At 53.8% G+C, this 24027-nt stretch overlaps 1 protein-coding gene across 7 annotated transcripts in view; it reads left to right on the top strand.

Moving 5' to 3' along the window:
• Window positions 1-23907, top strand: part of LOC140735760 (GON-4-like protein) — a 67002-nt gene extending 43095 nt beyond the window's left edge. For 6 of the 7 annotated variants that reach the window (XM_073061213.1, XM_073061214.1, XM_073061217.1 and 3 more), the window contains 13 exons: window positions 191-341; window positions 1191-1307; window positions 5337-6782; window positions 9287-9536; window positions 10244-10425; window positions 10843-11040; window positions 12573-12716; window positions 14087-14230; window positions 15928-16041; window positions 16483-16663; window positions 17807-18152; window positions 22599-22701; window positions 23184-23907. In XM_073061213.1, coding sequence (XP_072917314.1) covers window positions 191-341; window positions 1191-1307; window positions 5337-6782; window positions 9287-9536; window positions 10244-10425; window positions 10843-11040; window positions 12573-12716; window positions 14087-14230; window positions 15928-16041; window positions 16483-16663; window positions 17807-18152; window positions 22599-22701; window positions 23184-23324 — 3517 coding nt within the window. In that variant the 3' untranslated portion in view covers window positions 23325-23907. The remainder of the gene's footprint in view (window positions 1-190; window positions 342-1190; window positions 1308-5336; window positions 6783-9286; window positions 9537-10243; window positions 10426-10842; window positions 11041-12572; window positions 12717-14086; window positions 14231-15927; window positions 16042-16482; window positions 16664-17806; window positions 18153-22598; window positions 22702-23183) is intronic. The other variant, XM_073061218.1, reaches the window with a different exon arrangement.
• Window positions 23908-24027: the final 120 nt, after the last annotated feature.

The raw sequence follows: 24027 nt of genomic DNA, 5'->3' as shown, positions 1-24027 counted from the left end.
TCTCCTTATTCCTGTAACCCCTTTCCTTCCACTAAAACCTTCTCCATCTCCAGCGCCCTCTACCCCAACCCAGCTTCGTAACAACCACTTCCCTTCCCATCTCTGTAACCCCTGCGAGAGCAGGCCAGGGGTCCGGGTCTTCATGGATTGCTTCTTTTCTCCATCACTTCTTCTGTTCTGGTCCCTGCAGCTTGCTGGCCCTGGGTCTGAAGCACTTTGAGGATACAGACTTCCCCAAGCCACTCATCAGTCAGTACCTGATGCCCCCAAAGACCTACCACCAGCTCACCGTCCACATCAAGAACCTCAGTGTGAGCCGGGCACCCGACAACGTCGTTAAGGTGTGGGAGAGAGCAGGGCACGGTGGGAGGGATGGAGGTCCATCGATGCTGGGAACTGGGTCCAACTCACGCCCTGTAGGGCTGATCTGGGACTTGATGGAGAAAGGGGTTCCCTCAGAGGAGCACCCTGGGTATCGGTTGAGAGAACGGGAGGCCGAAGGCTCCAGCTTAGAATTGGTGGGGGTGGGGGAGAAATTTTCAGGGAGGGAGGGGAGGATGTTCAGGAAAGAAGAGGTGTTTAGGGACCGGCGGGACACAGAGATGGGGAGGCGTGTAGGGGCAGGAGGGGTCACAGAGACGGGGAGGTGTGTAGGGACAGGAGGGGTCACAGAGACGGGGAGGTGAGTAGGGGCCGGAGGGGTCACAGAGACGGGGAGGTGTGTAGGGACCGGAGGGGTCACAGAGACGGGGAGGTGTGTAGGGATCGGTGGGGGGGGGGGGGGTCACAGAGACGGGGAGGTGTGTAGGGATCGGTGGGGGGGAGGGTCACAGAGACGGGGAGGTGTGTAGGGGCAGGAGGGGTCACAGAGACGGGGAGGTGTGTAGGGACAGGAGGGGTCACAGAGACGGGGAGGTGAGTAGGGGCCGGAGGGGTCACAGAGACGGGGAGGTGTGTAGGGACCGGAGGGGTCACAGAGATGGGGAGGTGTGTAGGGATCGGTGGGGGGGGGGGGTCACAGAGACGGGGAGGTGTGTAGGGGCCGGAGGGGTCACAGAGAAGGTTAGGTGTGTTGCGGTCAGAGGTGTTCGCAGATGGAAAGGGTTGAGGGTGGCATCTCATGAAGAGAGGTGATGTGGGAAGTGAGTATTCCCCTCCCCAGATGTGAAGCATCACTCATTTTCTTGCAGCTGTTCAGGAAGAGGAAGGTGCTACCGCCCATGCCCAGCCGGATTACAGCTGTGCCCCCAGGGGACATGCGCCCACCTATCCAGCGAGGGAGCAGTCGGCTGCCCTACTGGCTTCAGGTGAGCTCTGGGCTAAATCTCAGCTTAAATCAGAGACAGAGCGAAGCTCCCTCTACACCGTCCCATCACTCACTCCCGGGGTCAGACACAGAGTGAAGCTCCCTCTACACCGTCCCATCACACACTCCCGGGGTCAGACACAGAGTGAAGCTCCCTCTACACCGTCCCATTACACACTCCCGGGGTCAGACACAGAGTGAAACTCCCTCTACACCGTCCCATCACACACTCCCGGGGTCAGACACAGAGTGAAGCTCCCTCTACACCGTCCCATCACACACTCCCGGGGTCAGACACACAGAGTGAAGCTCCCTCTACACTGTCTCATCACACACTCCCGGGGTCAGACACAGAGTGAAACTCCCTCTACACCGTCCCATCACACACTCCCGGGGTCAGACACAGAGTGAAACTCCCTCCACACTGTCCCATCACACACTCCCGGGGTCAGACACAGAGTGAAACTCCCTCTACACTGTCCCATCACACACTCCCGGGGTCAGACACAGAGTGAAACTCCCTCCACACTGTCCCATCACACACTCCCGGGGTCAGACACAGAGTGAAACTCCCTCTACACTGTCCCATCACACACTCCTGGGGTCAGACACAGAGTGAAGCTCCCTCCACACTGTCCCATCACACAATCCCGGGGTCAGACACAGGGTGAAACTCCCTCCACACTGTCCCATCACACACTCCCGGGGTCAGACACAGAGTGAAACTCCCTCCACACTGTCCCATCACACACTCCCGGGGTCAGACACAGAGTGAAACTCCCTCCACACTGTCCCATCACACACTCCTGGGGTCAGACACAGAGTGAACCTCCCTCCACACCGTCCCATCACACAATCCCGGGGTCAGACACAGGGTGAAACTCCCTCTACACCGTCCCATCACACACTCCCGGGGTCAGACACAGAGTGAAGCTCCCTCCACACTGTCCCATCACACACTCCCGGGGTCAGACACAGAGTGAAACTCCCTCCACACTGTCCCATCACACACTCCCGGGGTCAGACACAGAGTGAAACTCCCTCCACACTGTCCCATCACACACTCCCGGGGTCAGACACAGAGTGAAACTCTCTCTACACTGTCCCATCACACACTCCCGGGGTCAGACACAGAGTGAAGCTCCCTCCACACTGTCCCATCACACACTCCCGGGGTCAGACACAGAGTGAAACTCCCTCCACACTGTCCCATCACACACTCCCGGGGTCAGACACAGAGTGAAACTCCCTCCACACTGTCCCATCACACACTCCCGGGGTCAGACACAGAGTGAAACTCTCTCTACACTGTCCCATCACACACTCCCGGGGTCAGACACAGAGTGAAGCTCCCTCCACACTGTCCCATCACACACTCCCGGGGTCAGACACAGAGTGAAACTCCCTCCACACTGTCCCATCACACACTCCTGGGGTCAGACACAGAGTGAACCTCCCTCCACACTGTCCCATCACACACTCCCGGGGTCAGACACAGAGTGAAACTCCCTCTAAACCGTCCCATCACACACACCCGGGGTCAGACACAGAGTGAAACTCCCTCCGCACCGTCCCATCACACACTCCCGGGGTCAGACACAGAGTGAAACTCCCTCTACACTGCTCCATCACACACTCCCGGGGTCAGACACAGAGTGAAGCTCCCTCCGCACCATCCCATCACACACTCCCGGGGTCAGACACAGAGTGAAACTCCCTCTAAACCGTCCCATTACACACTCCCGGGGTCAGACACAGAGTGAAACTCCCTCCGCACCGTCCCATCACACACTCCCGGGGTCAGACACAGAGTGAAACTCCCTCCGCACCATCCCATCACACACTCCCGGGGTCAGACACAGAGTGAAACTCCCTCTAAACCGTCCCATTACACACTCCCGGGGTCAGACACAGAGTGAAACTCCCTCCGCACCGTCCCATCACACACTCCCGGGGTCAGACACAGAGTGAAACTCCCTCCACACTGTCTCATCACACACTCCAGGGGTCAGACACAGAGTGAAACTCCCTCCACACTGTCCCATCACACTCTCCCGGGGTCAGACACAGAGTGAAACCCCCTCCACACTGTCCCATCACACACTCCCGGGGTCAGACACAGAATGAATCTCCCTCCACACTGTCCCATCACACACTCCCGGGGTCAGACACAGAGTGAAACTCCCTCTAAACCGTCCCATCACACACACCCGGGGTCAGACACAGAGTGAAACTCCCTCCGCACCGTCCCATCACACACTCCCGGGGTCAGACACAGAGTGAAACTCCCTCTACACTGTCCCATCACACACTCCCGGGGTCAGACACAGAGTGAAGCTCCCTCCGCACCATCCCATCACACACTCCCGGGGTCAGACACAGAGTGAAACTCCCTCTAAACCGTCCCATTACACACTCCCGGGGTCAGACACAGAGTGAAACTCCCTCCGCACCGTCCCATCACACACTCCCGGGGTCAGACACAGAGTGAAACTCCCTCCACACTGTCCCATCACACTCTCCCGGGGTCAGACACAGAGTGAAACTCCCTCCACACCGTCCCATCACACACTCCCGGAGTCAGACACCAGAGTGAAGCTCCCTCCACACCGTCCCATCACACACTCCCGGGGTCAGACACAGAGTGAAACTCCCTCCACACTGTCCCATCACACACTCCCGGGGTCAGACACAGAGTGAAACTCCCTCCACACTGTCCCATCACACACTCCCGGGGTCAGACACAGAGTGAAACTCCCTATACTTTCCTGTTGATCTGGTGGACATTAGCATTTCTCTGTCCAGAGACACGGGGGACTGCTGATGCTGAAGTCCGGTGGAATGTACAGAAGCAGTATGGGAACGCAGTGGGTCAGGCAGCATCTGCAGAGAGAAGTGAGCAGCTCGAGTCCCTTCGTCTGGTCCCAGCTCCTGGCCTTCTGATTTCCCACAGCGCAGGTGTGTCCCTTGACGGCTGTCTTGTCACCAAGAGACAGAATTCCAGATATGGCCTCTGCGGAATCAGAATCAGGTTCTTTTGTCAGTTTGTGAAGTTGGTTGTTTTGATGTAGCAGTACAGTGCAGTACATAAAAATCACTCTTAACTAACAAAAATAAATCAACATTGCGAGAAAGGGATAGTGAGGTAGTGTTAGTGGACAGTTTAGAAATCTGATGGTGGCAGGAAGAAGCTGCTGCTCGGATGCTGAGTGGGGGTTTTCATGTTCCAGTACTTCCCTTTTGGTGGTGGTTAAAAAGGGGCTTTCTGAAGATGCCCTCGGGGGTGGGGACAGTCGTTTTCATGCCGAAGCTGCCTGGCTCTACAACTCTCTGCAGCCTGGTACGATCCCAGAGCCTGCGGACTGGTGACGCGACCAGTCCGAACACCGTCCACCGTGCACCTGTAGAAATTTGTTGGAGGCTTTGACGCACTCCAGCTCCGAATCAGGACGAGCTGCAGGTGTGTTTTCTTCGTATTTCCATCAGAGTGTTGGGCTCAGGTCAGTTCCTCCAAGATGCTGATGCCTTTCACCTTTTCTCCCACTGATCCCTCAATGAGTGTGTGTTCTCCTGACGTCCCCTTCCTTGATGCTGCTGACGTTGAGAGTGACCAGGGCTGAGAATATTCAAGCAAGGACACCAGAGTAGCACTGGCCTTACTGACTGCTCACTGTACCTTCATAGAGTCATGGGGAGTCACAGATTGGGTGGTGGGGTAGTTGTAGCATGGGAGCCAGAAACTAAAGGAATGGGGGTTGAGGAGTTATACAGTAAGTAAACAGGTGACTGGTCCATGTTGGCCACCCGAGCTCGTCCCATTTGGCTCAGCGCATTGACTTTCGCTCTCACACCTTGCATTGCATATCTCTTGCATTATATTTCCACTTTCTGTCCCCCCCCCCCAGCTCCGTCACCATCCCCTCCACCACCGCTCTGTCACTGTTCCCATCAGAGTGGCCTCTCCTAGAATTGTCTGGGCTCAGGAACTAACCCTGTTTATCTTTCTTCTATTTCCCTTCCACCCCTGCAGAGGAGCCTGCCAGTGATTCGGAAATGGATGGAGCAGAGAGGGGCAGGCGGAAGCCAGGAGGGGGCAAGAGGTAGTCTGGAAGGGGCAGGAGGGAGCCAGGAAGGGGAAGGCGGCAGTCGGGAAGGGGCAGGAGGGAGTCTGGAAGGAGCAGGTGGCAGTCGGGAAGTGGTGGAGGGGAACCAGGAAGGGCCGGACTGGAGCGGTGGTTTCCCCCTCCTTATCCCTGAGGGAGTGCTCCTGCAGCTGAGGCCTCGGATTACCCACCTGTCCCGGCAGGACCTTCGCCGGCGGAGACACCGTACGCCAGCCGTCAAACCCCCTGTCCCCATCCACCCGGCACCGGCCAAGGCCTCGCCCAGGCAGGCGGGTCCCTTCCTCCCAGCCAGGCAGCCGGCCATCCGTCCCCGCCCTCGCCTCATCCAGCCAGCTCCTGCACCCTCTTCCACCCTCCACCCGGCTCAGCCTGCCCTACCATCTTCCTCTTCGCCCTCCTCCTCCTCCTCGTCCCGCAGGAGGCCCTGGGGAAGGCGAGCTTCTGCCCTGGCCGCCCGGCCGACTCCTCCCATCCCTCGGGCCCCCGTCCTCCTGGCCGTCCCCGCCGGTGTGAAGCTGCTGAGTCTGGGGGCGGGTTGCAATGTGATTCAGTCTTCGGTCACTGCTGGATTCCCAGGGCAGACCCTGCAGGTGGCCACGGTTGTGGTGGGGCCGGCTGCCTTCCCTTGTGGCTTGAGCCAGCCCCCAGCCCCGACGGTGGCCAACCCCCAGACCACCGAGGCCATGGGCAACCGGTCCGCCGAGGCCTTGGACCCCAGTAGAGTGTTCGAGGGCCCATGGGGGTCTCCTGTCGCCTCCACACCAACCGCTGCTCCCTCCCTCCCTGAGGAGCAAATAGATTGCCCCTCGGCCAGCCATCCCCACGATGGAGAGGAGAAGCCCAGAGCAGAGAGCCCACTCCGTCCTGGTCCCTCATTTGGAGAGCCAGAGGGTCGGCCGCTTATCCTGGATTTGGGCCAGGAGCTGGACGTGGGAGCACCGCCAGATAATGCAGCCATGGAGTCCTCTGCTGAAGGGGGGCAGCCTTTTGCTAGCCCCCCTGAGTTGGCCAGGGCTGAGGAGGAAGAGGAGGAGATGGAGGAGGATGAGGAAGTGGGGAGGGGGGAGGAGGAGGAGGAGGAAGTAGCAGGACAGGAGGAGGATGAAGGAGAGGATGGGGGGGAGGAGGAGGAGGAAGAGGAGAGGCTCCCGGAGAAATCCGATGGCACGCTGAGTGCTGGGGAGTCCTCGGTCAACCCGCAGGACGGGAAAAGCCAGTCAGAGAAGGCGACGAAAGTGGGGCTGGAGGAGGAGGAGGACGACGATTTCGATGACCTCACCCAGGATGAGGAAGACGAAGAGGTCTTGTCCTCGGCTTCTGAGGAGTCGGCTCTCTCTGTCCCAGAGCTACAGGTAAGTTGCCAGAAAGGCAGAGTGGCTCAGCACGGAAACATTACTTGTGTGGAAAATGTTGCCTCCACAGTACCCTGTAAATCTTCTCCCTCACACTTTAATCCCCATGCCCTCTTCTTCTGGACTTCACACTGAGAGAAGACCGTAAAGCCCACGTGGCCTATCTGCTCTGCCATTCCATCATGGATGATTTCAAAGTTCAATGTAAATCTATTATCAAAGCTCACATATGTCACCAAATACAACCCTGAGGCCCATTTTCTTGTGGGCATACTCAATAAATCCATAGAAAAATGACCATGACAGAAACAATGAAAGACTGTACCAACTTGGGTGTTTGACAGTGTGCAAAAGAGACCACAGTGTGCAGATACAAAAAGAAACAAAGTATAAATAAATAAATAAGCAATAAATACCAAGAACATGAGATGTAAGAGTCCTTGAAAGTGAGTCAATAGGTTGTGGGAACAGTGAAGCTATTTCCTTTGGTTCAAGAACCTGATGGTTGAGGGGTAGTAACTGTTCCTAAACCTGGTAGTTTGAGGGATTATCATTTCTCAACCCCATTTTCCTGCCTTCATCCTGTAATCTTTTAACACCCTTGCTAATCAAGAATCTAATAAACCTTCAATACACCCAATGACTTGGCCTCTACAGCTGTCTACGGCAATGAATTCCAGATTGTCCACTCTCATGACCTTGTTTATGCCTCCCATGATGTTATAAACCTCTGTAAACCTCAGCTTTCTATGCTGCAGGGTGTAAAACCCCAGTCAAACTATTTTTATAACTCCAAAACTTGAACATTCTTGTAAATTTCTTTTTGAACCTTCTGCAGTTGAATGACATCCTTCCTATAGCTGTGTGACCAGAATTGCAGGCAACCCTCCAAATATGGCTTCACTAACTTCTTGTACAGCTGTAACATGACGTCTCAACTCCTGCGGCATTTTGAATGCCTTTTTCACCACAGTATGTCTACCCGTGTCCTCACTTTCCGAGAACTTTGTATGTGTACCCGTAGGTCGCTGTTTTAATTAAACTGCCGCCGGACCCCACTGTGTAAGTCCTGCCTGATTTGTCTCACATATAAATTTTTAATGAGGCCCCAATTGGAGAATTGTTTGTGGTTCTGGTTGGAGAAAGTGCAGAAGTGGTTCACCAGGATGCTGCCTGGATTGGAGAGTATTGGACAAAATTGTATTCTCTGGAACGTTAGAGGCTGAGGTGAGACCTGAGCCAGTGGTAAGGATGGCAAATGCAATGTTAGCTTTCACTTTGACAGGGCTAGTGTATGAAAGCAAGGAATGTGACACTGAGACACAAAAAACACTGTTCAGACCACCTTTAGAGTATTGTGAGCAGTTTTGGGAAAGGATGTGCTGGCATTGGAGAGGGTCCAGAGGAGGTTTATGAGAATGATCTCGGGAATGAAAGGGTTAACATGAAGATTGATAGCTGTAGGCCTATACTCTCTAGAGTTTAGAAGAATGACAGGGGATCAAAAATGTAGCACGTCAAATATCAAGAGGCTAAAATATAGTGGAGGTGAAAGGGATGTTTCCTACAGTGGGGGACTAGGACCAGAGGGCACTGACTCAGACAAGAGGAATGTCCCTTTAAAACTGAGATGAGCAGGGATTTCTTTCACCAGAGGGTGGAAAAGCTTTGGAATTCATTGCCACAGATGACTGTGGAGGCAAAGTCATTGGGTAAATTAAAAACAGAGATTGAAGGTTCTTGATTAGTCAGTTCTCAAAGGTTACAGGGAGAAGGCAGAAGAAGGGTTGAGAGGGATAATAAATCAGACATGAAAGCATGATGGAGCAGACTTCATGAGCTGAATGGTTCAATTCTACTCTTACATCTTTAAAGTCTTATTATAAGATTCTGAGAGACATAGATAGGGTCGGCAGAAACTTTTTCCCTGGGTAAAAATGTCTGGAGGATGTGATATAAGGTGGAGGGGGAGTTTAAGGGAGTGTTGTGGGGCAAGTTGTTGTTTACACGCAGATTAGGTGGGTGCCTGGAATGGACTGCCATGGGTGGTGATGTTTTAGACAGTGGTTATGGATCACGTGCAGGCAGAAGGGACTTTATTTAACTTGGCAACATGGTCGGCACAAAGATTATGGACCGAAGTGTTCCTGTTTCTTGTCAGTGCTGGGTTGAGGGAGGGGAGGAGATGGGGGTGGAATGAGCCCCATTGGTCATAGAACACTGCTGCACAGAAACAGGCCCTTCAGCCTGTTTAGTCCCTGCTGAACTCCTAATCTGCCTCGTCCCATCGACTTGCACCAGGACCATAGCCTTCCCGTCCACGTACCTATCCCAATATCTCTTTCAGTGTCAAATCTGCATCCACCATTTTCCCTGCAGCTGGTTCCACACTGTCACCACCTTCTGAATGAAGAAGTTCCCTTTGAACATTTTACTTTTCACCCTTAACCCGTGGTCTGTAGTTCTAGTCTGCAGGGTTTGACCCTCCCCACTGCTTCCTGCAGGAGACAATGGAGAAGCTGACCTGGCTGGCTTCCAAGCAGCACCAGGACCAGGAGGGTGACTCAGAGGAAGAGAACTCACAGGAGGAGAACACAGAGCCTGAAGAGGAGGAGGAGGAAGAGGAGGGCGAGGGGCTGGAGCTGCTGCAGAAGGAGGGCGACCAGGCGGCAGGAGAAGCAGCCTTGAGTGAGAGCAATGGGTCCCCGTTGTCTTCGGCCGGCCGGGATGTCCACCCTAGCAGCCGACTGCCAGGTAGGGGCACCGCTGGGGTCCCAGTGCCTGCCGTGTTCATCAGCATAGGGGCTTCAATGCCTGTGTGCAGCTCAGCAGAGCCAAGAGTTGGCCCTCCGTGAGGACACGGGCACTCAGAGGCAGAGGGATGGTTGATGTCTTGTTTCTCTTGCCCCCCCACTCCGTACTGCAGGCCAGAACCCAGTGCCCTGTAGCCTGACTAGTCGCATCTGTGGAGGCAGAGGGATGTTTGACGTTTGGTGTTAAACAGGCCCAAAATGTCGACTGTCCACCTTCCTCCATACACGCTGAGTTTATCCTGCCTCCTGTGTGTGTTACTCCAGATCCCGGCGCCTGCAGGCAGCCCTGGGTCACCTTGTGGACTGGGAACCTCATCCTTGGACAGGATATCTGTAGCTTCCACTCCCCTGCTGTGCCTCACTCACCCCCTCATCGCTCCATCCCTTTCACATCCTCCCCCTTTCAGGAGTACAATGAAACACCAGTGAAAGGTGTTGTTTGTTACCAACCAATACAGCCTAAGGATTGGTCTGGAACTCCACCCCTTCCCCATCTCTCTTTCTCTTTAGATCCCATTTCTCCCACCCTCTCTCGCCTCTTGCTCCCCCCACCCTCAGCCCCGATCTTTGGTGTTGGAAGGTGATTCTATGGTGCTCCCCCCTCGCTGGCTTCTGTCCTATTGGTGTGTCTGCATCTGATGCCCACAGGTCAGGGAGCGAAGCTGCCGGGCAGGGGCAGGGCTGGGTGCCGGTCCCGGGCGAGGAGGGGACGCAGGAGAGTCAGCAAGGACTCCTCCAAACTGCTGCTGCTGTACGATGAGGACATCCTCAGCAACGACCCGCTTCGCCAGCAGAAGGACATGGCCTTCGCTCAGGCCTATCTAACCAAGGTGAGGGGCGGGGAGCATACCTGGGCAAGGTGGGGGGGGGGGAGGAGTCAGATACTGGGGTGAGATGAGGGGGCAGCAAGCATACCTGGGCATGGTGATGAGAGCAAGAGGTGGTGGGGGGTTTTGCAAGGTGAGGTTTAGGGGTCTGCACTGGGTGAGGAGACTGTACCTGTCATGTTCAGGAGGGGCATGTACCTGGGTGAGGTTAAGGGGTTTACATTCCTGGGCAAAGTAAGATGGTGGTGTTTTGACTGGGCAAGGTGAAGGTGTGGGTGATGCCCCTGGGCACCGTGAGGAGGCAAATGGGTGTGGTGTCTGGCGTTGCAACCCCAGTCTGTGGGATTGGACCCTTGCTGGTGTCGGACCATGTAGGGTCACCTGCACCCCCTCTGATCCTGGGCTCTCCCTGCTGCCCAGGTGAGAGAAGCCCTCCAAGACGTCCCCGGCAAGTACGAGGAATTCCTGCGGATCCTGTACGATTTTGAGACCAACTGGGATCAGCGGACGGTGGTCGATCTCTACGCGGACCTGTGCGAGATCATCCAGGACTGGCCACAGTTGCTCAAGGACTTCGCTGCCTTCCTGCTCCCCGAGCAGGCTCTTCAGTGTGGGCTGGTGAGAACGTCGGTGGGGCAAACATCTCATCGGTGATAAGGGTGTGGTTTCATTGGGTAAGGACTGGTGGGACGGAGCCACAAGGCAGAGAGGGCCCTTGCATCAGTCACAAGCAGCATCCTGTCTCCATAGGATAGGTTCAATGGGCTGGGTGGCCTGGTGTGGTTTATCCATTGCAGCTTCACCACCCAAACCATCGCCACTTCACTGAGCCCTGCTTCTGGGGAGATTTGTTGTCTAACGGCCCTTCAGCACATTGGGTAGGAGCTTCACCACTTCCATTCAAGTGCTTCTATAATTTGTTGGGAACTCTGGGTGAGGAGGAGAAGCTGGCGTTGTATTCAGTATTTCATCGATTTTATTTTGGTCACCTTCTGTAAGACAGACGTTATTAAACAGGAAATTGTGTGGAAAAGATTTATGAGGAAGACATAATCGATTCGCCTTACTCAGTGGATAATTAGTGTCAGTCCGATAGTAATCAACCCTACTTCAGTTCTCCTCTAGGCAGTAAAGCTGGAGTGTGCTGTTCAGTTTTGGTCACTCTGTTACAGGGAAGATGTCATTAAGCTGGAAGAAGAGCAGAAGATTTACGTGAATGATGCCAGAACTCGAGGGACTGGGTTAAGGCTAGGACTTTATTCTTTGGAGTGCAGGAGAATGAGGTCCATATAAACAGAGAGGGTGAATGTGTGCTGTCTTTTTATCAGGCTGGGGCACTGTGGGCAGATTTCAGATGAGAGGGGCGATATTTAATTGAAACATGAGGAGCAACTTTTTCACCCAGAAGGTGATGTCTCTATGGAACGAACTGCCAAAGGAAGTGGCTGAGGCGGGTACATTAACAGCATTTAAAAGACAGTTGGGCAAGTACTCACGGAGGGAAGGTTTAAGCAAGATATGGTCTTCAGCACCTGTCTCCAAGACCCACCATTCACATTTTCCCTAACTTACCTGGGACCCTGTCATGAACCCAGGAACTGCCGGTGTGAGGCCTTGCCCGGGTGAAAATCTGTAACTGATCTGACCCAGACTCAGGTTCCACTGGGCCCCAGCAGGTGGAGGGAGAGGATGTTGGATATTGAACAAGGCTCAGTGGTAATCCCAGCCTGTAACATAGAGAGCTAGGGAGGGGTGGGGTTGTTAATTCACCACCCCCTGCCCCCACCGTTCCAGATCCTGGCAACCCGTGCCGGGTCAGGACTTCTAATTGAGAAGGGTGGGGGCAGATGGTGGACTTCACACTCAACCCCTCCTTAAAGGGGAGCCCCATCCCCCTAAGCCTTTATGGGATCATTGCACACAGCCCACAGGTCTCGTGTCTTTACCAGCTCTCAAATCCAGTCACCGTCCACTCCCTCCCCTCATTCTCTGTCTGCTGTGGGTTACCCAGGTTAGAGAATTGTAATGGACTTGAAGGGTGCTGGGCTGCATGGCAAGGGAGGTAAAGCAGGGCTGGGGGCATGCTGAAGGGCCCCCAATCCCCCTCCTACCGTGAGTGTCTGCCTGACGGTCTCCGTACTCTTCCCCAGTTCGAGGAGCAGCAGGCGTTTGACAAGAGCCGCAAGTTTCTCCGGCAGCTGGAGATCTGCTTCGCCGAGAACCCCTCGCAGCTGCAGAAGGTCATCAAGGCGCTTCAGAACTGCGCAGTGTGCTCGCCACCGGATGTGGCCGAGGTGAGGGCAGAAGGAGCAGGCTCAAGGGGGGCGCTGTAGGCTTCGGTACAGAGGGATAGGGTGTTGCACAGTGTCTTCACTCTATGTGTGACCCTGAGATTGTGATGGGACGGTGAAGAGGGAGCTTCATTTTGTGTCTGACCCCGGGAGGGTGTGATGGGACGGTGTGGAGGGAGTTTCACTCTGTGTCTGACCCCGGGAGGGTGTGATGGGACGGTGTAGAGGGAGATTCACTCTGTGTCTGACCCCGGGAGTGTGTGGTGGGACGGTGCAGAGGGAGATTCACTCTGTGTCTGACCCCGGGAGTGTGTGATGGGGTGGTGTAGAGGGAGATTCACTCTGTGTCTGACCCCGGGAGTGTGGATTGGGACGGTGTGGAGGGAGTTTCACTCTGTGTCTGACCCCGGGAGTGTGTGATGGGACGGTGTGGAGGGAGTTTCACTCTGTGTCTGACCCCGGGAGTGTGTGATGGGACGGTGTGGAGGGAGTTTCACTCTGTGTCTGACCCCGGGAGTGTGTGATGGGACGGTGTGGAGGGATTTTCACTCTGTGTCTGACCCCGGGAGTGTGTGATGGGACGGTGTAGAGGGAGTTTCACTCTGTGTCTGACCCCGGGAGTGTGTGATGGGACGGTGTGGAGGGAGTTTCACTCTGTGTCTGACCCCGGGAGTGTGTGATGGGACGGTGTGGAGGGAGTTTCACTCTGTGTCTGACCCCGGGAGTGTGTGATGGGACGGTGTAGAGGGAGCTTCACTTTGTGTCTGACCCCGGGAGCGTGTGATGGGACGGTGTGGAGGGAGTTTCACTCTGTGTCTGACCCCGGGAGCGTGTGATGGGACGGTGTAGAGGGAGATTCACTCTGTGTCTGACCCCGGGAGTGTGTGATGGGACAATGTAGAGGGAGTTTCACTCTGTGTCTGACCCCGGGAGTGTGTGATGGGACGGTGTGGAGGGAGTTTCACTCTGTGTCTGACCCTGGGAGTGTGTGATGGGACAATGTAGAGGGAGTTTCACTCTGTGTCTGACCCCGGGAGTGTGTGATGGGACGGTGTAGAGGGAGATTCACTCTGTGTCTGACCCCGGGAGTGTGTGATGGGACGGTGTGGAGGGATTTTCACTCTGTGTCTGACCCCGGGAGTGTGTGATGGGACGGTGTGGAGGGAGTTTCACTCTGTGTCTGACTCTGGAAATGTGTGATGGGACGGTGTGGAGGGAGATTCACTCTGTGTCTGACCCCGGGAGTGTGTGATGGGACGGTGTAGAGGGAGCTTTGACCTCGGGAGCATTTGGACATCCTGAGTATTGTTTTTATCTAACACGTGCTGTTGTTGCTCCCATGTCCTCTCCTGACTTGTCCCTTCACCTGGAAGTTGAAGGTGCAGGTCTGGCAGCTGCTGAAGGGCCACCACCACCTGCAGGATGAGTTCTCACTCTTCTTCGATCAGCTGCGGCCCCCTGCCAGTCGGATGAATGACTTCGAGGAGGTCAACTGGACCGAGGACAAGGAGTACGAGGTGAGCCCTAGGGCCCAGGTGGCCTACCTTCCCTGTGATGGAATGAGGTGGGGCTGATAGATTGGGAGTGTGCACCCCCTTGGGTGAGGGACGCCTATTATCGGGCTTCGGGTTTCTTTGCAATGCTAACAGCCTGGTAGAGTAACTGGATCATTCAGCCCATCTGGGGTTTCTAGTCCCAACAGAAGCTGCAGGAACGTCTGTGCTGAGAGTTTCCCCCAACCCCAACTGCTGAATGGTTACCCCCCTGGAAACCAGCAGTAGCTTGGGGAGGGACTGAGTTGGAGTCCGGGCTCCGTGTATTGAGGGCCCTCGGCTGTAAACCAGTATTGAGTCTCCCCCACTCCTGATTGTCCAGGGGGTGTCTGGGAAGGGGTGGGGGGTACGCTCCTTTCAGCCTCCCCTGCCCTGTGTTGGAGACCCCATTGTGCAGGTGAGATCCTCTGTACTCCCTCTCCAAGAACAAATCTGAAACCTTGAGGGAAAATGCTGCTTCTGGGGAAGTTTCCCTGTGAGTGTCTTCAGGAGCAGGAATGCCCACCGAAATCTGTGCAAGGTGTTTTCGCTTCTCTTGGAATTGTAGATACAGGTCCTTCAGCACATTGGGTAGGAGCTTCACCACTTCCATTCAAGTGCTTCTATAAATGTTGGGAGAGCCCCTGCCACTTTCAGCTGTGTGTTGCAAGCACACGCCAGCTTTTGAATGAGAAAACTCCCCCTCCAAACCTCCTCCTGGTCACTTTGACCTCTGTCCATGCCATGGGGAAATTCATTTTGCAACCCCCCCCACCCCCCACAATTCTATCTACCTCCTTCCTCCCAGTCACCACTCCAGGGATTGCAAGCCCAGCCAGTCCAGTCTTTCCTTACAACTGGAAAACTGATCCGGTGGATCCGCATTAATTCCCTGGTGATTGACCAGAGGATATTTGCAGCTTCTGGTGTCTCTATCTGGAATTGCCTCTTCTGATCTGGATGCCCCACTGCAAGAACAGGCCATTCAGCCCACAATGATGCCAAGTTAAACTAAACCTTTTATCCCCCCATGCAGTTTCCGTGCGATCCCTGTATATTAATGTCTCTGTCTGAATGCCTTTTAAACGTCTAGGTGTTGATATTTCTACGACAAAGTCTCTGACTTCTACCTTATTCACGCCTCTCATAATTTCACAAGCCTCCGACGCTCCAGAGAAAGACTTTTTTTTGTCCAACCTCTCCTTGTAGCTCATTCCCTCTAATCCTGACAGCATCCTGGTGAACCTTCTCCAGAGCCTCCATATCCTGACTGTAATGGGCTGAGTATACAATACTCCAAGGTTTTATAGGGTTACAACATGGCTTCCTGACTCGTACTCAGTGACGAAGAAAGGCATGCCACACGCACCTTTACCACCATGGCTACTTCTGTTACCACACTCAAGCTGGACAGGGACCCGGGGGTGGTCTCTGCAGCGGGGAGAACGGGGCACTGATTGACTGGCTCTGGGATCGTGGGGAGGGTGTGTGTGTGTGCCAAGTGTGGGGATTGTATGTGGAACCCAACCCAGGAATCAGTGGATTCGGAGATGGTCCCTGCTGTGTGGATGTCAGTGGTGAGTGCTACAATGTGCTCTTCCCCCCCCCCCCACCCCACCACCACTGCTGGGTGGGGTGTGGGCGCTGTGAACCCCACTCATTTGTCTCCCCTGTGCCTGCAGTTCGATGGGTTCGAAGAGGTTGTGCTCCCGGATCTGGAGGAGGAAGAGGAGCTGCAGAAAATGGCCCCACCTCCCAGGAGCAAGCGGCGGAGGGAGGGGCACTCACATGAGAAGGTATCGGGGGGCCAGTGGGTTGAGGGGTGGGGAGACAGATGTGTGTGTGTGTAATATATAGTCAGAGAAAGGGGATGGGAGGGGTCAAGGAGCGTAGGGCGAAGAGTGGCGTTAACACTTTAGGTTTCATAAGCAGAATCAAAAGGAAATCCATTTCAGCATATATGGCTGAATCATACACTGAGAGAATGGAGGGAGGGTGAGGGGTCAGAGCGGGCTGAGGAGTTGGGGAGGGTGATGGGATGGGGGGAGGCAAGGCATTAGGCAGTTCAGAGGGGTAGAACATTTGGGGGTCCCAGATGAGAGGAGGGTCAGATGTCAGAAGCTGGTCCCTGCCTCCTCTCCAGTGTCCAGTCGGACCACCCACCCACCCTTTAACACTCTACCCTGCTCAACATTTTGACCTCTGCTTCTTCCAACCCCCTCGATTTGCCCACCCAGGCTCTGGAGCACAAGGCGAAGGGCAAAGACTCAGTGAGCACCAGTGTTCCAGATGACTGGAGCCCCCAGCCTGTACTGAAGGATTCTGGAAAAGGTGGCGACGCTGTGGAGGAAGACCAAGAAAGGAGGGAGGAGATGCGAGTGGCCAGCAGCGGGGAGCGGCAGTCGGCACCCACTCCAGGTTAGTGAGTGCCTGTGGTCAGCTGGGCTGGACAGGGAGACTGGTTTCCAGCCCAGAGGGAGCAGCTGGTTCTCTTCTCTCTATTTCAGAGAGCTCCCTCATCTTCAGCCTGACTGGTACATTCATACCCCGTGAGTTACTTCCACTTGTTTGGTTTTGATCCACATCCCTCAAAACTTTTCCTGTCCAAGTACCTTTTAAATGTTGTTAATGTACCTGCCTCAACCACTTCCTCTGACAGCTTGTTCCATATATCGGCCACCTTCTGTGTGAAGAAGTTGTTTCTCAAGTTCCTGTTAAATTTCACCCTGCTCATCTTAAAAAATATTCTCTCTAGTACAGGCCAACCTTATAACCTAACCCTTCCCTCCCACATAGCCTCTATTTTTCTTTCATCCATATGCCTATTTAAATGTCCCTAATGTATCTGCCTCTACCACCATCCCTGGCAGCCTGTTTCACACATCCACCAGTCTGTGTAAAAAAAAAACTTGCCTCTGACATCCCTCCTATACGTCACAAAGTTATGCCTGCTTGTTATGCCGTTCTTCATTCTCTGACCCTGTCAATGTCCCCCATGATTTTGTACACCTTTGCAAGACCACCCCTCGTTCTACACTCCAATGAACAGAGAGAGTCCCAACCTGCTCAACCACTCTCAGTCCACGTAACAGTGACATCCTGGCAAGTCCCCTCCGTACTCTGCCCTGGCACTCCTGCAGGTTGGAGCTGGGAGCGCTCCCCTCTGTGCAGGCGACAGCTGATAGGTTTCGGGCTCCGGGGGAAGCCTCCCCAGCTCAGCTTGGGAGCGGCGGACCGTGAAGCCTCACACAGCAAAGCAGCTGCACAGAGGCACGTGAGGGTGTGGTGCCTCTAGTAAACAGCATTCTCAGGGTCTGTTCCACCCACTGACGTCAACTGGTAACCGGAATTCTGGTGGTGCTGGGTTCGTACCTGTTGTGCTCCAGAATCACTAAGTTGTTTAATTTAGTTATAGAGGGGAAGTGTGGGAGGAGGGGGCCTGGTGGGTGGGAAGCAAGTGCAGACATGTGGAAATATCAGTGTTGGTTGTGTAGGGGTGGGATGAGCCCCAGGCCACCCACAGTGCCCGTCCTCCTCACTGTGTCACTGTCCCTCCTGCAGGTTGGAGCTGGGAGCCATCCAACAGCGAGGAGGGGCGGTCCCCCGAGGAGACCTGCAGCCCGGCCAGCGAAGGTGAAGAGGGGCCTTCTGAGGGCTCACCCCCTTTGCCAAGAGAGAAAGAACTGTCCTCAGCCTCGGGCAGCTGCGTCTCGGTGAAGTTTGCCTCGGCTGGGGCCCGGGTACGATACAGGAACTGCCAGGAGATGGCCCTGGCACACAAGGCCCTGCGGGACGGTTGTTCACAGGGGCTCGGTGAGACAGAGGGGCCGGCGCCAGCATCTGCATCTGTCTGTGCCAAGAACACTTGCGTGAACTCCATCGGTGAGCGCGTGGTGCTGTGGACCAGGTAAGGCTCTTCAAATCTCCTCCAGGGCTCAAAAATGAGGGTTAACCCTCTAGAGTGTAGCACAGTGGCATAGTCGTTAGCTGAACGCTATACAGCGCCAGTAACCCAGGTTCAATTCCCACCGCTGCCTATAAAGGAGTTTCTATATTCTCCCCGTAACCATGTAAATTTCCTCCAGTTTCCTCCCACAATCCAAAGCCGTACGGGTTAGGGTTAGTAAGTTCTGGACATGCCACGAGACTTGTGGGCTGCCCCATCCTTGATCTGTGTTGGACATTGACATATTTCACTGTGTGTTTCAAAGCTTCGAGATAAATGACAAAAAAAGCCAGATCTTTAATTTTCAAACTGTGGTAACTTGTAAATGTTTGTATAGCAGCAATGGAGCAGCTCCTTTGGCCCACAATGCTGTACCAAACTAAATTAGATATTTTAACCCTGGGGGGAAGATCCTGGCTGCCTATTCTTTCATAAACACAAGAGCCTGCAAATGCTGAAAATCCTGAGCAGCTGGAGGAATTCAACAAGACAGAAGTCATCTCAGCCAGAAACGTTGACTGTTTATCCCCCTCCATAGATGTTGCCTGACCTGCTGAGTTCATCCAGCAGTTTGTGTGTTGCCTATTCTTCGTCTCTTATAATCCATAAAATTCTACCAGGTGTCTGCTGCTTTACACACAAAATGCTGGTGGAACACAGCAGGCTAGGCAGCATCTATAGGGAGAAGCGATGTCGACGTTTCGGGCCGAGACCCTTCGTCAGGACTAACCGAAAGGAAAGATAGTAAGAGATTTGAAAGTAGAGGGGGTAGAGGGAAATGTGAAATGATAGGAGTAGACCGGAGGGGGTGGGATGAAGCTAAGAGCTGGAAAGGTGATTGGCAAAAGTGATACAGACCTGGAGAAGGGAAAGGATCATGGGACAGGATTTTGAAAATCCGGACTCCAGCACCATCAACGCGGGTTCCAACGGCCATGGACAGCTTCAAAGCGATTGTGTAACCACCGATTGCGACTCCAGCCTTGAACTCCAGGCCGGGTCTTCACATGCTGCGATTGTGACTGCCGTCTCCCCTTCCCCCACCACTACTCTGCAATCCGCTCTCCCTCAGATCCCATCGTCAGCTCCTGGGCCCTCAGAGGCTCCATCTTCCTCTCACCCCAACCCTTCCCTCTGCACTGACACTACCAGCCTCCCTCCCCCCTCTGATCCCATCTCTCATCCATGCCGGGTCTTTAGAATTCCCTCCGACCTTCAACTCTCTGAGGCAGAGCGCTCTGTCCTCATTAAGGGCCTCACCTTTGTCCCCCTTCGCCCACACCTCAGCGAGTTCTGCGTACGCCATGACGCTGAACTCTTCTTCCGCCGGCTCCGTCTCTGAGCTTACTTCTTTGACAAGGACTCTCCTACACCCACCGATGACCCTTTCTCCCATCTTCAACCCTCCTCCTCTTCATGGACACCCTGCTCTGGATCTCTTTATTGCTAATTGCCGACAGGACATCAACCGTCTTGACTTCACCACACCCTGTTCCAATTCCAACCTCACTCCTTCTGAACACTCTGCTCTCCGCTCCCTCCGCACCAATCCCAACCTCACTATAAAACCTGCTGATAAGGGGGGAGCTGTTGTTGTCTGGCGTACTGACCTCTACCTGGCCGAGGCACAGTGACAACTCTCTGATACCACCTCTTATTTACCCCTTGATCATGATCCCACTGAGGAGCACCAGGCCATTGTCTCCAATACCATCACCAACCTTATTAGCTCTGGGGATCTCCCATCCACTGACACAAACCTCATAGTTCCCACACCCCGCACTTCCCATTTCTACCTCCTACCCACGATCCACAAACCTGCCTGTCCAGGTAGACCTATTGTCTCAGCTTGCTCCTGCCCCACTGAACTCATTTCTGCATACCTTGACACTGTCTTATCCTCCCTTGTACAATCTCTTCCCACCTATGTTCGTGACACTTCTCATGCTTTGAATTTTTTCAATGATTTTAAGTTCCCTGGCCCCCTCGTGTCTTATTTTCACCATGGACGTCCAGTCCCTATATACCTCCATCCCCCACCGAGATGGTCTCGAAGCTCTTCGGTTTTTTTTGGATTCCAGACCTAACCAACTCCCCTCTACCACCACTCTCCTCCGTCTAGTGGAATTAGTTCTTACTCTCAATCATTTCTCCTTTGGCTCCTCCTACTTCCTCCAAACCAAGGGTGTAGCCATGGGCACCTGTATGGGTCCCAGTTATGCCTGCCTTTTTGTTGGCTTTGTGGAACAGTCCATGTTCCAAGTCTATACCGGTATCCATCCCCCTCTTTTCCTTCGCTACATCGACGACTGCATTGGCGCTGCCTCCTGCACGCGTGCTGAGCTCGTCGACTTCATTAACTTTGCCTCCAACTTTCACCCTGCCCTCAAATTTACCTGGTCCATTTCCAACACCTCCCTCCCCTTTCTTGATCTTTCTGTCTCCATCTCTGGAGACGGCCTATCTACTGATATCTACTATAAACCTACAGACTCTCACAGCTACCTGGACTATTCCTCTTCCCACCCTGTCTCTTGCAAAAAGGCTATCCCCTTCTCACAATTCCTCCGTCTCCGCCGCATCTGCTCTCAGGATGAGGCTTTTCTTTCCAGGACGAAGGAGATTTCTTCCTTTTTTAAGCAAAGGGGCTTCCCTTCGTCCACCATCAACTCTGCTCTCAAACGCATCTCTCCCATTTCTCGCACATCTGCCCTCACCCCATCCACCCGCCACCCCACTCGGGATAGGGTTCCCCTTGTCCTTACCTACCACCCCACCAGCCTCCAGGTCCAACATATAATTCTCCGTAACTTCCGCCACCTCCAACGGGATCCCACTACCAAACACATTTTTCCCTCCCCCCCCTCTGCTTTTCGCAGGGATCGCTCCCTACGCAACTCCCTTGTCCACTCGTCCCCCCAATCCCTTCCCACCGATCTCCCTCCTGGCACTTATCCTTGTAAACGGAACAAGTGCTACACCTGCCCTTACACTTCCTCCCTCACCACCATTCAGGGCCCAGACAGTCCTTCCAGGTGAGGCGACACTTCACCTGTGAGTCGGCTGGTGTGGTATTCTGCGTCCGGTGCTCCCGGTGTGGCCTTTTATATATTGGCGAGACCCGACGCAGACTGGGAGACCGTTTCGCTGAACACCTATGCTCGGTCCACCAGAAAAAGCAGGATCTCCCAGTGGCCACACATTTTAATTCCACGTCCCATTCCCATTCTGATATGTCTATCCATGGCCTCCTCTATTGTCAAAATGAATCCAAACTCAGGTTGGAGGAACAACACCTTGTATACTGGCTGGGTAGCCTCCAACCTGATGGCATGAACATTGACTTCTCTAACTTCTGTTAATGCCCCTCCTCCCCTTCTTACCCCATCCCTGACATATTTAGTTGTTTGCCTGTTCTCCATCTCCCTCTGGTGCTCCCCCCCCTTTCTTTCTCCTGAGGCCTCCCGTCCCATGATCCTTTCCCTTCTCCAGCTCTGTATCACTTTTGCCAATCACCTTTCCAGCTCTTGGCTTCATCCCCTCCCCCTCCTACTTTCAAATCTCTTACTATCTTTCCTTTCGGTTAGTCCTGACGAAGGGTCTCGGCCCGAAACGTCGACAGTGCTTCTCCTTATAGATGCTGCCTGGCCTGCTGTGTTCCACCAGCATTTTGTGTGTGTTGTTTGAATTTCCAGCATCTGCAGATTTCCTCGTGTCTGCTGCTTTATCTCCTTTTGAGCTTACCCCTCTCACCATGTACGTTCTTTAGTCTCTTCTCCAAGCATGGCAGGCAATGGAGGGATATAGACTGTATGCATCACAGTTGGCATATAGACATTGTGAGCCAAAGGACCCATTCCTGCGCTGAACTATTCTAGATTGCAAATGTAGGAGATGAAAGGGAGGGGTCACTCGGGGCAGTGGGGAACACAGAACTAAGAGAGCTCAATCCAAAAACCAACTGCTGGAGGGACTCAGCAGCTGTCGACTGTACCTCTGCCTCCACAGCTGCTGCTCGACCTGTTGAGTTCTTCCAGCAGTTTGCTTGTGGCTGAAGAATTTCAGCAACTGCAGTCTCTGATCTCCTGAAATGGAGGAGTTGAGTAGTTCCATCTGGCCTGGTTTATTGGTCTCTATTCTATACAGCTGATGGCCTCTGTAAGAGCAGAGGAAAATGAAGCAAGCTGCTGCATTCATAAACAAGGAGAGATAAAATCCTGCTAACAGGAGGGTCACAAAAGTTCAAAATTGTGTGATAGGGCAGTGTAGAAGGAGCATCACTGTGTGCCTGGCTCTGGGAGTGTGTGGTGGCATAGTGTGGAGGGAATTTCACTCTGGGAGCACTTCTTTTACCTCGGGAACCTGGCTGGTGGAACGTCACTGTGCTTTCTGTTTGTGCTGTTGCAGGGAGGCAGATCGAGCAATCCTCACCGCCTGCCAAGAGAAAGGGGCCAACCAGGAAACCTTCAGCTTGGTGGCACAACGGCTGATCGGCAAGTCAGCCCAGGAGGTGAGGATAGGGGATTTCCTGAAGGCAGAGGATTCCAATATTCCCCCTGCAGCTGGTAAACATGTTCCCACCGGTTAATACCGCTGGGGAATCAAAAACATGAGGGCGTAGGTTTAAAGGGGAGAGGGGCAAGATTTAAGAGAGATGAGGGGCAAGGTGGAGGGGTTTGTGGTTGAGGCAGGTACATTAGTGACATTAAAAGGCACTTGGACAGGTCTAGACTGGAGGGACATGGGAAAATGGAACAGGTGGGTGGGTACCTTGGGCAGCATGGGTAAACTGGGCTGAAGGGCATCTTTCACAACTGGTGTGCTGCTAGTTTTGTTTGATTCCATTAGGAGTTTTTTGAAGGTAACTTGTGGAGGAAGTAAATAGAATGACTGTATCTCCATGATTCACACTGCTGGTCCGTGTTCAGCTGCCCGAGACTCCTCTCCTGCCCTTGCCAGAGGTAACCAACTGTAGCACCTACTTGTTTTCAGGTCTCGCAGCGGTTCCGGGAGCTGATGCGTTTGTTCCACACCTCGGGCGATACCAGCACAGACGAGGAGGATGACGCCCTGGCGAACAGTAACCCCGAGCAGCAAGCAGACTGGCTGATCTCAGACGAAGATCAGGACTGAGCTAGTGGCTCTGCATTGTTGTTTGGGAGGGTGCAGTTGATTTCCTGCACTGTTGGACGAAGCATATTTAATTCTCTTCTGTGCTGTTGTGTCCCTCCCGAGGATCTCCAATCCCACTAACCACCCAGACTGGTCCGTGTTGGAGAGGCTGAGCTGAGTAGGGTGGCAGAGGAATCCTAAGGCTACAGCATTTCAGCTCCTGTGGATTGTCCTTCTCCCTGGAACATCTCAAATCACGGTTTGCCCAGTCTGCAACCAAGTCGGGTGCTGTCAGTGTTCCCAGGTAAAGGGCAAAAAACACGCATGTGAGGCCTGGGCTTCGACAGACTGTGGCAAGTGTAATGTTCAGTCGGTTTAACGCTGCCTGTACTGAACAGTCTGGCACTGACTAGTGCAGATGCTGGAGAGGAAGGAGCCAGTTACACCCTTGGTGGGTCTTGTTTGTTTATCACTGTCAGCCAAGTGTCTCCTGTAAATATGTATGTGAAGTGTATCCTTTGTATAATTTTAAGTTATAGTGACTGTACATACATCAAAAGTAGTAGTGCACAACTATGTAATTCAATAAATCTTTTTCCCTCTGTAGGGTTTCTGCTCTCAATGGTGTGCTGACTCTAGGACAGGTTATACACAGAAAAACTCCCTCTGCAGGGAGCTGATACAGTGATTGATGCTGTCACCATGTGTTTATCTCACCAGGGGA

This window comes from Hemitrygon akajei, chromosome 11 (assembly GCF_048418815.1).
Source record: "Hemitrygon akajei chromosome 11, sHemAka1.3, whole genome shotgun sequence".
Lineage (NCBI taxonomy): Eukaryota > Metazoa > Chordata > Chondrichthyes > Myliobatiformes > Dasyatidae > Hemitrygon > Hemitrygon akajei.
Note: the sequence above shows the minus strand (reverse complement) of the source record. Positions and strands in the feature narration are given on the sequence as shown.